This window comes from Carcharodon carcharias, chromosome 6, assembly GCF_017639515.1.
Source record: "Carcharodon carcharias isolate sCarCar2 chromosome 6, sCarCar2.pri, whole genome shotgun sequence".
Taxonomy (NCBI): Eukaryota; Metazoa; Chordata; class Chondrichthyes; order Lamniformes; family Lamnidae; genus Carcharodon; species Carcharodon carcharias.
Genome location: NC_054472.1, coordinates 167817766 through 167833746, shown reverse-complemented (window position 1 = coordinate 167833746; position 15981 = coordinate 167817766). Strand labels below are relative to the sequence as shown.

The window sequence follows — 15981 nt, the reverse complement described above, 5'->3', positions numbered from 1 at the left end:
TAACTTAAAATGTTCTCCTGTACACATTTCAAGAAATCCACTCCATCCAAGCCGTTAACATTATGTCTATCCCAATTAATGTTGGGAAAGTTGAAATCACTCTCTAGTTATTGTTCTTACACACCTCTGCAAACTGTGCATATATTTGCTCCTCAATTTCCTGCTGACTATCTGGAGGTCTATAATAAAAACCCAACAATGTGGCTGCCCCTTTTTTATTCCTAAGCTCTCCCCACAAAGCTTCATTTGATGCCCCCTCCAAGATATCATCTCTCCCTAGTGCAGTAACTGACTGCTTAACTAATAATGCAATGCCTGCTCCTCTTTTATCCCCTCCCCGTCTCGCCTGAAGATTCTATATACCGGAATGTTGAGCTGCTAATCCTGCCCCTCCCTCAACCATGTCTCACTGGTGGCTACCATATCCCAATTCCATGTGTCAATCCTCACCCTTAACTCATCCGTTTTATCTGTAATACTCCTGGCATTAAAGTAGAGGCCATCCAACCTTGCCTTACTCCCCTGAAACTTAATGCAGCTGTACTCCCTCTGACTTGATTGTTTTACTGAATTATGGTGTGTCCCTATTCTGCTAACATTCTGTGTCCCCTCCCCCTGCAGAATTAGTTTAAACTCCTCCCAACAGCACTAGCAAACCCGCCCGCAAGGATGTTAGTCCTGCTCTGGTTCAGGTGGAGACCGTCCCGCTTGTCCAGGTCCCACCTTCCCCAGAAATGGTCCCAGTGATCCAGGAATCTAAAACCTCCCTCTTGCACCAACTCTTAAGCCAAATATTCATCTGCGCTATTCTCCTATTTCTGTGCTCGCTAGCAAGTGGCACTGGGAGTAATCCAGAGATTACAACCCGAGAGGTCCTACTTTTCAAAATGCTGCCTAACTCCCTGAATTCTTGATGCAAGACCTCATCTCTCATTCTACCTATGTCATTGGTACCAACATGTACCATGACATCTGCCTTATCACCCTCCCTTTTCACGGTGCCCTGCAGCTGTTCAGTGACATGTAGCATGACTTATTTATTCTTGTATTCCAATCCCCTTGCAATTAAGGCCAATTTGCCTTCCTAATTGCTTGCTGTATCTGCATGCTAACTTTCTACTTTCTTTGAACATCAACACTTGTAAGTTTCTTACCTTTTAAAAAAATATTCTGCTTTTTCATCCTTATGATCAAACTCCACACTTCCCTATACTATACTCCATCTGCAATCTTGTTTGCCCACCCACTTAACCTGCCTATATCTCTTTGCAGCCTCTGTGTCCTCCCCAGTGCTTACCTTTTCACCTAGTTTGGAAGTAAACCTAGATACATTACTTTCTATCTCTTCATCTAAGTCATTAATATAGATTGTAAATAGCTGGGGCCCCAGCACTGATCCTTACGGCACTCCACGATTCACTGCCTGCCAACTTGAAAAGCCCGGTTTATGCCCGCTGTTTCTTATCTGTTAACCGATCCTCTATCCATGCTCATGTATTACCTACATCTCCATGAACACTTATCTTGCCTATTAGCCTGTTGTGCAGCACTTTATCAAATGCTTTTTGGAAATCCAGGTATAACACATCCGCTGGTTCCCCTTTATTGACCCTACTAGTTACATCCTCAAAATTTGTCAGAGGATTTTCCTTCGTAATATCTTGTTGAGTTGTTCTAATCATGCTATGCTTTTCTAAGTACATTGTTCAGACTTCCTTAATAATAGATTCCAGCCACTTACTATCAAATCAGCTGTGATCTTATTAAATGGCGGAGCAGGCTCGAGGGGCTGAATGGCCCACTCCTGCTTCTTGTGTTCGTAAGACAGACATGAAATATTTGTTCAGTGCATCAGCCATTTCCTCATTCTCCATTATAACTCCCCCTATCCTTGCTTCTAAAGGACTAACATTTACTTTAGCTGCTCTCTTGCTTTTTACATACTCACAAAAGCTCTTACAATCTGTTTTATATTTCTGGCTAGTTTATTCTCCTATTCTATATTTTCCCTTTTTATCAACTTTTTTGTGGCCCTTTGGTTTCTAAAACACTCCCAATCCTCAGACTTGCTAATGTTTTTTTGCAAAATTGTAAGCCTCTTCTTTTAATAAGCCTCTTCTAATACTATCCTTAACTTCTTGAGTGAGCCACAGGTGGGTCCTTCTTGCTGAGTTTTTGTTTTTCAATGGAAAGTATTTTTGTTGAACATTTTGAATTGTTTATTTAAATGTTTCCCACTGTTTATTTTCCTCCATACACTTTAGTCTATTTACCTAATTAACTTTAGCCAGTTCTCCCCTCACAGCTATGTAATTAGCTTTGTTTTAAGATTTTTGTTTGTGATTGGAATACATCACTTTCAAACTTAACATGGAATTGAAAGTTATTATGATCACTATTTCACATATTTTATTATGTTTACCTATCACCACTGTGCTTGTTGACCTACATTGGCTCCTGGTTGATTTTAAAATTTCTCATTCTTGTTCTCAAATCTCCATGGCCTATACCCTCCCTATCCCTGCAATTTCCTTCCCACAACCCACCGAGATATCTAATTCTGGCCTCTTGTGCATCCCCAATTATAATTGCTCTACCATTGTTGCCTGTAATAAGTTGCCTGGGCCTAAACTTTGGATTCCCTCTCTACACCCCTCATTCTCTTCACCTTACTTTCCATCTTTAAGACTCTCCTTAAAACCTACCTTTTTGACAAAGCTTTTGGCAATCTGATCTAATATACCCTTATGTAGTTCAATGTCATATTTCATTTTATAATGCTTGGGACTTTAAATTTTGTAAAAGGAGTTATATAAATATAAGTTGTTGCTGTTGTTCAAAATCCTTGTTCATAATAGTACTGTAGATGACAGCAGTATTGTCAAAAATCAAATCAATTTGTATTGCTGAAGTGACCTTGTGACTCTCAACATAATGAAAGAGGAAGCAGGAGTAGATTCGCTTCAAGTGGAAGAAATTCAGCAAGCCATAATCAAACTGTATGGTGCTCTGGTCAGACCATTATACAGTATTGAACGGCATAGGGCACTAACTGGACTGTAGTCATCAAAGGAAAATCGAAGTACAAATGTACATAGTCGCCACTGGGATGCTAGGGTTTTTCCAAAAAATCATAACCCATTTTTGTTCAGGGCTCCATTTTTTTTGATCCCTACAAACTCTTCAGGGGAGGAAGATATGTGGTAACAGAAGCTAATATAATGCTCTCCTCCAGACATTACAGGGGAAACTTCTGAAGGAAGTGATGGTGAAATTGATAAGAATTATAGTTCCTTCAATAACAGAGCAGAGCAAACATCCATAACCACTGGAAATATGGGTTTTCTTAAGTGCATTCTCTGCTACATGAAAATGATAGGGAATAGAGTCCCTCCAAGAGAGAGAGGATGATAATCTGTCACTATCAAGACTGCACATTTTTAGACCCCAGATCCAAATGCAGCTGTTTAAAGTTAGAGACACCTTAAGCCTCGCTAGTTCCAGGGCTCTGTGTCCTTGGAGTGGGAGCTTTCTTCTGGATCTCGCGTGGACCAAAGTGGGCAGTTTTCATTCGATTCCTTATGGCCACGTCTCTGGACAATGGTCAGATCTGTTGCTTTTATATGGTGATGGCTTAAGCTAGTGGCAGTGGCTGAAAACCAACTGTGTTTGCCAGCATTCACTAAAGTTAGCAGCTTGGACGACTTTACAACAATGGTTTTGCAGAATTCTGGTGAGATTATTATTTTTTGCAGTCTATTACACACAATCTTTGCATTGTGATCTGCTGCTGCTTACATGGTCATAAGAACTTAAGAAATAAGAGCAGAAGTAGACTGTACAGCCTTCAAGCCTGTTCCCCGTTGGTATTGGCACAACGTGAAAGCAGCTAAGGTTTTGATATATATAGGTTGTGAACATCTAACTAAAATAGACAAAGTACAAGGTGTGTAAAGACTTAGTTGAATCTGTGTGCAACATATTAGTCACAGACTGAACAGTTGTACTTCAGGTCTTCTGGCATTGGACACTTATCATCAAGACATAATTCTAAGCCTTACTAGATATGCTCAGTGATAAACTTAGTAATATCTAGGATGGCATAATGCCAGGTTTATTGCCCAGGATTTGGTCACCAAAGGGACATGCAGCACGAGTCAGTTTCTGCAACAGGTCAGAGCATTGTCCAGAAGTTAACTAAAGCAGGACTGATTTATCTTATCTGCTTGCCAGAAATATCTTAAAACTTAATTGTTTGACTGTTCAGACTGTCTTAGCTGCCCTTCATGATATAGAGCAGTACTTTTTAGGGACATGTAGAGGAACTGCTGAAATCTTAAGAAAATCCAGAAGAAAGTGTTATAATATTAAGATGTATAATAGCTTTAAGATAGTGGGTCTTTCTTAAGAACTTTCTCACTCAACAGTCTGTAGCAAAATCTTAACAATTGCTTAGAGGTCCTGGGCATTCTATCTTCAAGCACTTCCACTTTTTAGTATACCTACCCCAGAGATCTGAGTCGTTGACTTACTACAAATTCCCCTTCCAGCTTCTAAGAGAGAGTATCACCTCAAAATATGCATCTATGATAAAGAATTGCTCCAGACACCTGGGTCTCAGGAAGTATGAGAGAGCTAAACCCTTCATTTCACAAACCTCACCTCTGTTAGTGTGGTGGCTAGATCGGATGATTTGGATAAAGAAGTTGTTCTGTTATCACTATATCTGCTGCCACACAAGTCAAAATTGAAACTTGTTTTCCACTATAAAAACACTTGCAAAAGCCTGATAAATTAACACCTATTTTCCAATCATTTTTACCTTACACACAGGTGAAATTGAGCTAGATAATGATGCAGAATGCCTACCTATTTAGCACCATGTCCATGTTACTGACACCAAGGGTGGAATTTCACCCATGAAGTGACGTCTGGGGGAGGGGTGGGCCTTGCTGGGGGTGCTTGGGAAGCCGCCCGTGATCGAGGCTGGCGGGCTCAGCATGAAACACGAGCAGCAGCGCTGCCTGTGTGGGCAGAGTGGTGGGTGCGCAGTGCGAGCCGGGCGAGCGCGACCTTCATGCATGCGCTTCATAATCTCCCTGAGGAGCTGAAGAAATATGAAAAAGTAATTTAAAAAAATGTAATGAAAACACATCCCCTCATGTGACTCTGCCACATGAGCAGGGACATGTTATTAATGAAAAATTAAAGTTTTTATTTTATTTTTATTTGCTTTTAGAAACCTCATCCCGCCCGTGGATGAAGTTTCCAAAAGAGTGCAAAGGCTGCTTGGCCTTTTCACCTGCCCACCAACCATAAGGTTGGACAGGCAGCGAAAAATTTCTTTCAATTAACTTTTTAATGGCCTTAATAGGTCTTTTAATTGACCGAAATAGCACACGTCACTTTATGCTCGGCCGGGTTGGGCACGTGCCCGATCGCCGGGCTAAAAGTTTTACCCCAAGTTTAAGCAGCCTAGAAACCTCTGCCAGTTCTTGGTTTGGATCTGCGCAGGTGAAGTCAAAATGTTTTCTATATTGCATGTAAACAACTCTCTTCATAGTACACAATAGTGTGCCTTCCTTGGAACTGTGTGTTTTGTTTTACCAAAGTAGCTTAAAGATTGGTTCAAGAATTTGGTGGATTATTTCTGCAGTTATTCTTGTTTTTTTTTTTAATTGAAGCTTGAGTTGTGAGCAACCTTCAGAGTTACTCAGGCCATACCTATTTCCAACTACTGTAGTAGCACAGTGATAGTAGTGAAGGGACAGTCAAACTTGTAGGGGGTGGCTACTGGAGTGCTCTGTTATGTTAAACCTGAGGGATTTATCTAGCAATGAAGGAAAAAACTAGGTTTGGAGAGGTTGAGGGAGGTTTGGTTTGGGTAAGGGAAAGGAGGAAGCAGAGAAAAATGGATTGAAAGAAAGAACTTGCTTTTCATGATCCCTATGCCTCATAGTACTTCATGCCAAAGAAATAGTTCTGAAGTGTATTCACTGTTTAGTATCAGGATAGTATAGTATCTGGGAGGCATTTATAGACTCAGATGTTTACAACAGAGAAGGAGGCTATTTGGCCCATTGTGTCTGCGCCAGTCAACAAAGATCTGACTACACTAACCCTATTTTCCAGCGCTTGGCCCATAGCCCTGGAGGCTATGGCAACGCAAGTGAATATTTAAATACTAAAATGTTGCGAGAGTTTCTGATTCAACTACTGTTTCAGGCAGTGAGTTCCAGACTCCCACCGCCCTCTGGGTGAAAAAAATTTCTCCTCAACTCCCCTCTTAACCTTATACCTCTTACCTTAAACATGTGCCCTCTGGTTATTGACCCTTCCACTAATGGAAAAAGTGCCTTCCTTATCCACCCTATCTATGCCCCTCATAATCTTATACATCTCTATCAGGTGCCCTCTCAACCTTTGCTGCTCCAAGGAAAACAACCCCAGCCTATCCAATCTTTCCTCAGCTCAGACCCTCCAGCTCAGGCAGCATCCTGGTAAACCTCCTCTGCACCCTCTCCAGTGCAATCACATCCTTCCTATAATGTGGTGATCAGAACTGCACACAGCACTTCAACTGTGGCCTCACCAAGGTTCTATACAATTCCAACGTGACCTCCCTACTCTTGTAATCTATGCCTCGATTGATAAGGGCATGTATCCCATATGCCTCCTTAACCGCCTTATCTACCTGCCCTGCTACCTTCAGGGATCTATGGATATGCATACCAAGGACCCTCTGATATCAGTACTTTCCAGGGTCCTACCATTCATAGTGTAATCGCTTGCCTTGTTAGCCCTCACCAAGTGTATTACCTCACACTTTTCCGGGTTGAATTCCATTTGCCACTGCTCTGCCCACCTGACCAGTCCATTAATATCCTCTTTCAGTTTATGGCGCTCCTCGCTGGTTACCACCCCACTAATTTTGGTGTCATCAGTGAACTTCTTGATCATACCCCCTACATTTAAGCCAAATCATTTATATACACCACAAACAGCAAGGGCCCCCGAACCGAGCCCTCAGGAACCCCACTGGAAACAGACTTCCAGTCACACAAACATCCCCCTACCATCACCTTCTGCTTCCTGCCTCTCAGCCAATTTTTGATCCAACATGCCACTTTGCTTTGGGTTCCATGGGCTCTTACGTTCTTGACCAGCCTGCCATGAGGGACCTTCTCAAAAGCCTTGCTAAAGTCCATGTAGACCACATCAAATGCATTACCCTCATCAACACTCCTGGTTACCTACTCAAAAAATTCAATCAAATTGTCTTACACAACCTTCCCTTAACAAATCCATGCTGACTAGCCCTGATTAGTCCATGTCTCTCCAATTGCAGATATACTCTGTTCCTCAGAATTCTTTCTGGTATCTTCCCACCATCGAGGTTAGACTGACTGGCTTGTAATTTCTTGGTCTATCCCTTCCTCCCTTTTTAATCATGGGACAACGTTAGCAGTCCTCTAGTCCTCTGGCACCTCACCTGTGGCCAGAGGATTTGAAAATTACTGCCAGGGCCCTTGATATCTCTTCCCTTGTCTCCCTCAACAACCTAGGATACACCTCATCCGGGCCTGTGGATTTAACCACTTTTAAGGGTGCTAAACCTGTTAAACCTCTCTATGTTAATTTCCTCTAATATTTCAGTCCTCCACCCTGATGTCTATACTTGTGTCATCCTTTTCCATTCTGAAGACCGACACAAAGCGTTCATTTGAGGTCTGTGCCCATGTCTTCTGGGTCTGCACACAGATTACCTCTATGGTCCCTAATTCGCCCTACTCTTTCCCTAGTTATTCTCTTGCTCTTTATATATTTTAAAAAACCCTTTGGTCAGTCAGCATCACTGTTGCATTCTCCATGGCAGCACCTCTACCAATCAGAGTCTACTTGCCAACTAGTCAATGCTCTCTTCACATACAGTATAAATTGTTGTTTACCCCTTATATTGGTGCTTTTGTTAAGTGTCCTGATGAGCGCAAGACGAAAAGCTTAGACACGTCTCGTTAGCAAAACAGAAAAAATAAAGCAAGTGAAGGGAGGCAGATCAACTAACACAAACTTAACACTATATAGTATTTCCTATCCGTTTGGAATATATATTAAATGTCTTGAGATTAAATTTTTAAAACTTTGCAATGACAGAGGTTGTTCCTTTTCTCGTAAAGGACACGTTAAAATTCAAGTGTTGAAAAATGTATAAATACACTTTTTAAATCAAATTAATGGAAATTGCTCTTCATTGAAGAAATTCAATGGTTTCATTTGTTTCTCGGTAGTTCATATTTCAACATCTATTTATATTTAGAATGCAATTATTTTGTTCAAATATGTTGACGTCATATGCACCACATATAAGGTTAAGGTTTGGATCAGTTTGTATGACCAAATAGTATAAATCCTATCCAGCAACATGACTGTTAGGTAGATTGAAATATTATTTGCCGCAAAACTACTAAGTGGACGAGGGAAAACTGTGTGTGTGCTGAAACAAAAGGGTGGAGAACATTATTTGTTTTAAACCAGGCTTTGTTTTAAGCCATTTAATCTGTAGGCATCGAAATGAAAGAATTATCAGGTTTCTGTTTGAATTTTTTTTTTTTTACGATCTGTTGGTACTGCACTGAGTTGTAAATGACACACTTTGCTGTGCTAGGTCATATGATACAACAAGAAGAGGATGAGAATGCAAATCCGAGACTATGGTGTGCATTAAGTGAAGGAAAAGTAGTGCTCTTCAATGCAACATCTTGGTTCATTCAGCAGCACTGTATTCAAGTCGGAAACTCAAAATTGGTGAGTTCAAAAATCTTTTTAAAAATTGAGAGGACATTAAAGGCAGGTGAAGTACAATACGAAAAAAAATTTGGACAAATGCAGCATAATCCATTGATGGTGTATAAGGTCATAAACTGCACAATCATGTTAAGATTAGCGGAAGAATAAACTTTAATGTCCTGGTTTACCACAGCTTAATGTTACCTTATAGACTTGTGTTAAAGCTGATTTTGTGTAAAAGTCAATTCTGTGATTTTCGGCCTGAAAAACTATTGTTTTTCCATATGCCTCTTGTTGAAGTCGACCCTGGGTTTTCATGGATCAAAGTCCGAACATTTCAGACCCAGAGTATAATCTCTGCAGTCATATCAAAACCTCCATTCATGAGAAAAGTTACACTTGGTGCCTTTCCTCCCTTTCTGGTTGTCAATAAAAACAGGAAGAATGTCGATCAGTTTTGATTTTTGGGGGGGAGAAACTGACAGATCGGAGAAGAGAAACAAACAGCGCACATGGAAACAAGATGCCGAGGCCAATGTCCAGAGCATAAATGAATGCCTGAGCCCTATGTCAACCATCTGCCTTCCCATGGAGAGGGTGGGAGGCTTGGGCCTTGTCACTTGGGCCCTTACAAGTGCTGACTCTGCAAATCCCTTGCACCAAGGCCTAGGTCAAGGGCTGGGTGTTATCACAATGATATTTTCTAATGGCTCAGCCTTTTTTCTTTCCTTTCCTTCTCTTCCTCTGCTCTCCAACAATTCAATAATATTACCTGTGTATAAGATGACCCCTTAATATTTTGCCTAAAAGAAAGTCCCAAAAAATTGACTTTTACAGAATTATATTTGGTAAGTCAATTAATGGGGTACATAAACCCATAGACGTTTACAGCACAGAAGGAGGCCATTCGGCCCAATTGTGTCCACGCCAGTCAACAAAGATCTGACTACACTAATTCCATTTTCCAGCCCTTGACCTATAGCTCTGGAGGCTATGACAACACAAGTGAATATCTAAATACTTCTTAAACGTTACACATGTTTCTGACTCGACCACCTTTTCAGGCAGAGAGTTCCAAACTCCCAACACCCTCTGGGTGAAAAAATTTCTCCTCAACTCCCCTCTTAGCCTTCTACCTCTTACCTTAAATCTATGCCCCCTGGTTATTGACCCTTCCACTAATAGAAAAAGTGCTTCCTTATCCACCCTATATATGCCCCTCAATCTTATACACCTCCATCATGTTCCCCTCTCAACCTTCGATGCTCCAAGGGAAACAACCCCAGCCTATCCAATCTTTCCTCATAGCTCAGACCCTCCAGCCCGGGCAGCATCATGGTAAATCTCCTCTGCATCCTCTCCAATGCAATCACATCTTTGCTATAATGTGGTGACCAGACTGCATGCAGTACTCCACTTGTGGCCTAACCAGGATTTTATACAGTTCCAGCATAACCACCCTGCTGTTGTATCCTATGCCTCGGCTAATAAAGGCAAGTATCCCATATGCCGCCTTAACCACCTTATCTATCTGTCCTGCTACCTTCAGGGATCTGTGGATATGCATACCAAGGTCCCTCTGATCTTCAGTACTTTCCAGGGTCCTACCATTCATAGTGTAATCACTTGCCTTGTTAGCCCTCTCCGAGTGTATTACCTCACACTTTTCCGGATTGAATTCCCGGAAAGAGAGTGCAAAAGGAGCCAGGAGTACAGAAAGAGCGCGAGAGGAACTGGAAGAGGTTAAAACAGCGAGAAAGAGAGGAAATATTTGATTTGATTTCATGCTATTGGGAGGTAACATTGGAATAGTGAGAGAGATTTTGGAAACTATAGGGTAAGATCTGACTTCACTAGGGCTGCAAAATGGGCAGCATTGCATCTGCTGTGTGCCTGCTTGATATTGTTCCTGAGGGTTGGATGGCTATTCATTGACTATCAAGTGGTTCTAAACTTGATGCCTCATTCTTTTGAATGAAATTCTTCTGGTATAAGTAGTGTTGAAAACATTACAGAGTAATTGAGCAGGGAGGGGGACCAAGCTGATACTGCAGAAGTGAGAACAGAAGTGAGAAAATTGATTAATTTTCATAAAAGTCCAAAAAATAATTCTGAAATGTGGTAGTACTTTGAACAAAATTTACATCCTTAGACATGGCTTCTCATTTAACAATGCTCTAATGAATTGTGCTATAATGCAGTATTTCTAGTAGTTGAAATTAGCTGCTTATGTTAATCATTTATTTTCAGAACTGTATGTTGGGAGTGGAGTTCAGCCAAATTTGGGTTGGTTCACAAGATTCCTCTATTTATATTATAAATACTCTCAGCATGTCCTGCAACAAACAACTGACTGAACACTGCACCGATGTCACTGACATGGTCCTTGAGGATCAGGGCTCAAAGCTCAGGTATAGTACCTGGAACAAGTATGTTCTGACTGCCTGGAGGTTAGTTTTAGAGCTGGTGAAATTTCAATATTTGAAGATAAGATTCAAATAATGTATGAATTAATACAGGATGTCATAACATTTTAGTAGGCATTTGTTGATCAGTTTGTATTAGATAACTAAAGTTTTATTGAACTGAAAATTCTCCTGTATTTCTAGTCAAAAACAAGTGCATTCATGCAGTCTAGATGGAAGAATCATTTGCTGGGATGTGAAAACATTAGCGATAAAGACAAATTTTCAGTTGCCTGACTGCCACAAGCTAACTGCCATTAAACTTCACAATTCTATGCTCTGGTGTTGTGAGTATTATCAATACTTTTATTTTTGTTAAACTTCTCCAGTGTTTTGCATCAAGACAAATTGAGGATATGGATAATATATTTATTTAAATTGCACAAAAGATCCAAGTATCTAATTACAGATCAGATGTATTTTCTCGATGTTATAGCAACTTGTTTTATTTAACAATTGTACATTACATTTTATTTAAGTGTCCATTTAAAATTGTGATGATGGGATGTTTTCTTACAAACTATGCTTTACATGATTTCCACTTAACCGTAGAATGGTTGCAGTACAGGAGGCCATTCGTCCATCATGTTGGTGAGGGCTCTCTGCAAGAGAAATTTAGCTAGCCCCACTCTCTGGCCCTTTTCCTGGCAATTTTTTTCTCCCTTCTGGTACTTATGAACACTGCAGTTGAATCTTCTTTCATCACCCTTTCAGGCAGTGCATAACTACTTTGGCTACAAGAGCAGATCAGAAGCTGGGCATTCTGTGGCGAGTAACTCCAGTCCGAATTCAGAATTACAGAATTTACAGTGCAAAAGGAGGTCATTCAGCCCATCGAGTCTGCATTGACTCTCTGAAAGAGCATTCTACCTAATCCCACTATCCTGCCTTATCCCAGTAACCTTACGCATTCTTTTTGAGTAGCAATCCAATTCTCTTTTTCATACCTCAATTGAACCTGCCTCCACCATCCTCTCAGGAAGTTTGTTCCAGACTCCAACCACCTTCTGGATGAAAATATTTTTCTTCATGAAAGCCTCCCCAAAGCCTGTCCACCATTTACAATGACAAGTCAGGAGTGTGATAGAATACTCTTCATTTGATTGGACAAGTGCAGCCCCAACAACACTCAAGAAGCTCGACACCATTCAGGACAAAGCAGCCTGCTTGATTGGCACCCCATCCACCGTCTTCAACATTCACTCTCTCCACCATGCACAATGGCAGTTGTGTGTACTATATACAAGATGCATTACAGCAATGTGCAAAGGCTCTTTCAACAGCACCTTCCAAACCTATGACCTCTACCCTCTAGAAGGCCAAGGACAACAGATGCATGGGAACAGCACCACCTGCAAGTTCCCCTCCCAAGCTACAAACCATCCTGACTTGGAACTTTGTCACCATTCCTTCACTGTCGCTATGTCAAAATCCCTCTCTAACAACACCATGGGTGTACCTACATGACATGGACTACAGCGGTTCAAAAAGGTGACTCACCAGCCCTTTTGAGGGCAATTAGGGATTGGCAATAAATGCTGGCCTAGCCAGCGACACCTACATCCTGTAAAAGAATTTTTAAAATTCCAGATTGTAACTCGTTGCTGCATAGAAAGATGTTCCCTCATATTGCCTTTGATTCTCTTTGTCAATCATTTTGCCAATCCTTTGGTCTTGAACGTTCTGCCAATGGGAACAATTTCTCTCTCTCTCTACTCTGTCCCTCATGATTTTGAACACCTCTATCAAATCTACTCTCAGCCTTCTCTTTAAGGAAAACAATCTCAGCTTCTCCAATCTATCCACGTAATTGAAGTCCACCATCTCTGGAATCATTCTCGTAAATCTTTTCTGCACCCCCTATAAAGCTTTCACATCCCTCCTAAAGTGCGGTGTCCAAACTTTAACATAATACTTGTTGAGGCCATGTTAACGTTTTGTTAAGGTTTATCATAACTTCCTAGCTTTGAACCCCAGTGTATGCCTCCTTCCAGTTCAAAGAAACAACTGTTTACCAATACTTTTTCCCTGTCACTCAACCAACTTTGTATTCATGCTGCCACTGTCCCTTTTATTCCATGGACTTCAACTTTGCTTACAAGCCTGTAATGCCTTATCTAATGCCTTTTGGAAGTCCACATACACCACATAAACTGCATTACCCGCATCAACACTTTCTGATACCTCATCAAAAAAGTCAATCAAGTTAAATGTTTGTCTGTAGCATTAATACTTCAAATATGTCTGCCTTGACTCTACTAGGTGTAGGAGATGCACTGCTGGAAGTGAAAAAAAATGGGCAACTATTACGAAGGGTGATACTGGAAAAACCAGAAGGAAACCATGTCTATTTTAGCTGTTTCCTTGTATTTCCTGAGGTAAGTTAAAATAGTGAAATAATATATTTCTAATTAGGCTACTCCTGGTTAAATATTTTTATTTGTTTTACTTTTAATAAAATAAAACCTCCGTCTGATCTGGAAATAAAATGATTCATTTTCCTTTTAGAAACAGTTCCAAAATGTAAAGAAAACGTTTGCTTCTGTATGGTAAACAGAACCCTCTTCTTTGGATGAAAATAATTGAGGATTTCACCTCCATTTGTAGACTTATTTAACACATTATCCTTTCAGTTGAGTTACTTGCAAATTCAGTGGGTGTGCTGTTGGGAATAGAAATGCTTCATGCTTCTGGACATGGGTGTCCCAGATGGTTTTCTCCACTGGAATGGTGATAGTACATATTTGTAGTGGTGGCTAATGTTAAGTTTTGCAGAAAAATGTACATATGTGCCTATTGTGTACTTTGCCATTGTTCTTCATTCCTGTAACAGTCACTGATAGATTTGTTAACAAGAGATATTTTCCCTTTTACAACTCAGTACATTGCATCTTTTGCTCACTCTGCACTTCATTTTCAGTGTGTATATAAGAGTTTTTAAGAACATAAAAAGATTATAGACCAACAGGCTTTGTTGTGCTCTGTTTTCTATCCTTAAACCAACTTCACATCCACACTGCCAACTTCTCTTGAATACTTTTATTCTTATCAAAAGCTTTCTATACAAAATCAAATGTATTTCCAGAATTTGTGCCAACAGCATCCACTACTTTTTTTTTATTGATGCCATCTTTATTTTCCTCCAAGAGCTCTGTCAAATCCAAGAACTGAAGGCTTAAATGCATTTTTTCCCCTTTATTCTTTCAAGGGATGTGGGTATTGCTGGCAAAGCTAACATTTGTTGCTCATCCCTAATAGCCCTTGAACTGAGTGGCTTGCTCAGCTATTGCAGAGGGCAGTTAAGAGTCAACCATATTACAGTGAACCTGGAGTCACATGTAGACCAGACAGGATGGTAGATTTCCTTCCTGAAGTGAACCAGCTGGGTTTTTACAATAATTAATGATAGTTGCCATGGTGATATTACTGAGACTAGCTTCATGTTCAAGATTTATTAATTGAGTTTAAATTCCACCAGATGCCATGGTGGCATTTGAACTCATGCCCCCAGAGCATTAACCTGGGGTTCTGGATTACTGTGACATTACCACTATGCTACCATCTCCCCCCAACTGAGTCAAACATCCATCTGGGTCACATTAACCACTATTGTCTCTCTTCTTTCAAAACAATCCATACCCTCTGAGCATCCTGGAGAACAAAGTAAAATACCGGTGATGCTCCCTTTTATTTGAAGACCATTGTCATTGCTGCTTTCCCAAAACACATAACTTTCACTCCTCTATGTTTACAAACTACAGTACTTCTCCAAAGCCCATAAATTTGCTGTTGCCTCTCAGATCTGTACCCATCTTTCCTGAATGAAGTGCCTTTCTTTACTGAAGATTCTATACAAATGCAAGTTGTCATTGTTAAACTCCCTGCTTGAATTTCTCCTATCAGGTTTCTAACCTGCCAAAGCATTGAAATGGCCCTAACCCAAGTAACAAATGAGATCCTTGGTGAGTTTGACAGTGCGCAGTATCTATTCCCATCCTCCTTGACCTCTCTGCAGTCTTTAATGTGGTTGACAACACTATCCTTCTCCAAGGCCTTTCTCTATTGTCTAACTCTATAGCATTGTCCTCACTTGGTTCCATCTTAGCGATTTGATCACAGCCACAGCATCTCCAGCAATGGCCTCCGCACTGTTACTTAAGTCCCTTAAAGATCTAAAGATCTATCCACAGCCTGCTCCTCTTACTTATTTGTATGCTGCCCCTTGGTGACATTATCTATAAAAATGCAGTCAGCATTTTTATGATGATACACAGCCTTACTTCATCTGTCTTAACCCCCCTCATTCCTATGTTGTCAAAGTGATTGTCTTGAATGAACTGTAATTTCCTCCAGCTATACTTCAGAAAGATAGAATCCATTGTTTAGTCCCTATTACAAGCTTAGTACCCTTGATCCCAATTTCATTCCCATCTTTCTACCTTGATGAAACATCACATATCTGAAACGTTAACTCTGTTTCTTCCTTCACAGCTGTTGCCAGACCTGATGAGCGTCCCCACCATTTTCTGTTTCTATTTGAGTTCCAGCATTCCCAGAATTTAGCTTTTGTATCAGAAGTACATATTCTAGTTGTGTTTTAATTGAACACTGCATATTTTATTCAAGAAAAGAAATGAATAAAATTGTCAATGTTGGGAAAAGAAGCCTTGCAAATAAAATTAGTTTAGATGTGTTAACTTAGCAATGTTGTAAGTATTTAATTGAAGAA

The 15981-nt window shown here is 40.4% G+C and overlaps 1 protein-coding gene across 5 annotated transcripts in view; it reads left to right on the top strand.

The window, feature by feature from the left end:
• Positions 1 to 15981, top strand: part of dennd3a (DENN/MADD domain containing 3a) — a 144690-nt gene that overhangs the window by 121056 nt on the left and 7653 nt on the right. For all 5 annotated transcript variants that reach the window (XM_041189871.1, XM_041189870.1, XM_041189867.1 and 2 more), the window contains 4 exons: positions 8666 to 8805; positions 11038 to 11198; positions 11397 to 11539; positions 13515 to 13630. In XM_041189871.1, the coding sequence (XP_041045805.1) occupies positions 8666 to 8805; positions 11038 to 11198; positions 11397 to 11539; positions 13515 to 13630 (560 nt within the window). The remainder of the gene's footprint in view (positions 1 to 8665; positions 8806 to 11037; positions 11199 to 11396; positions 11540 to 13514; positions 13631 to 15981) is intronic.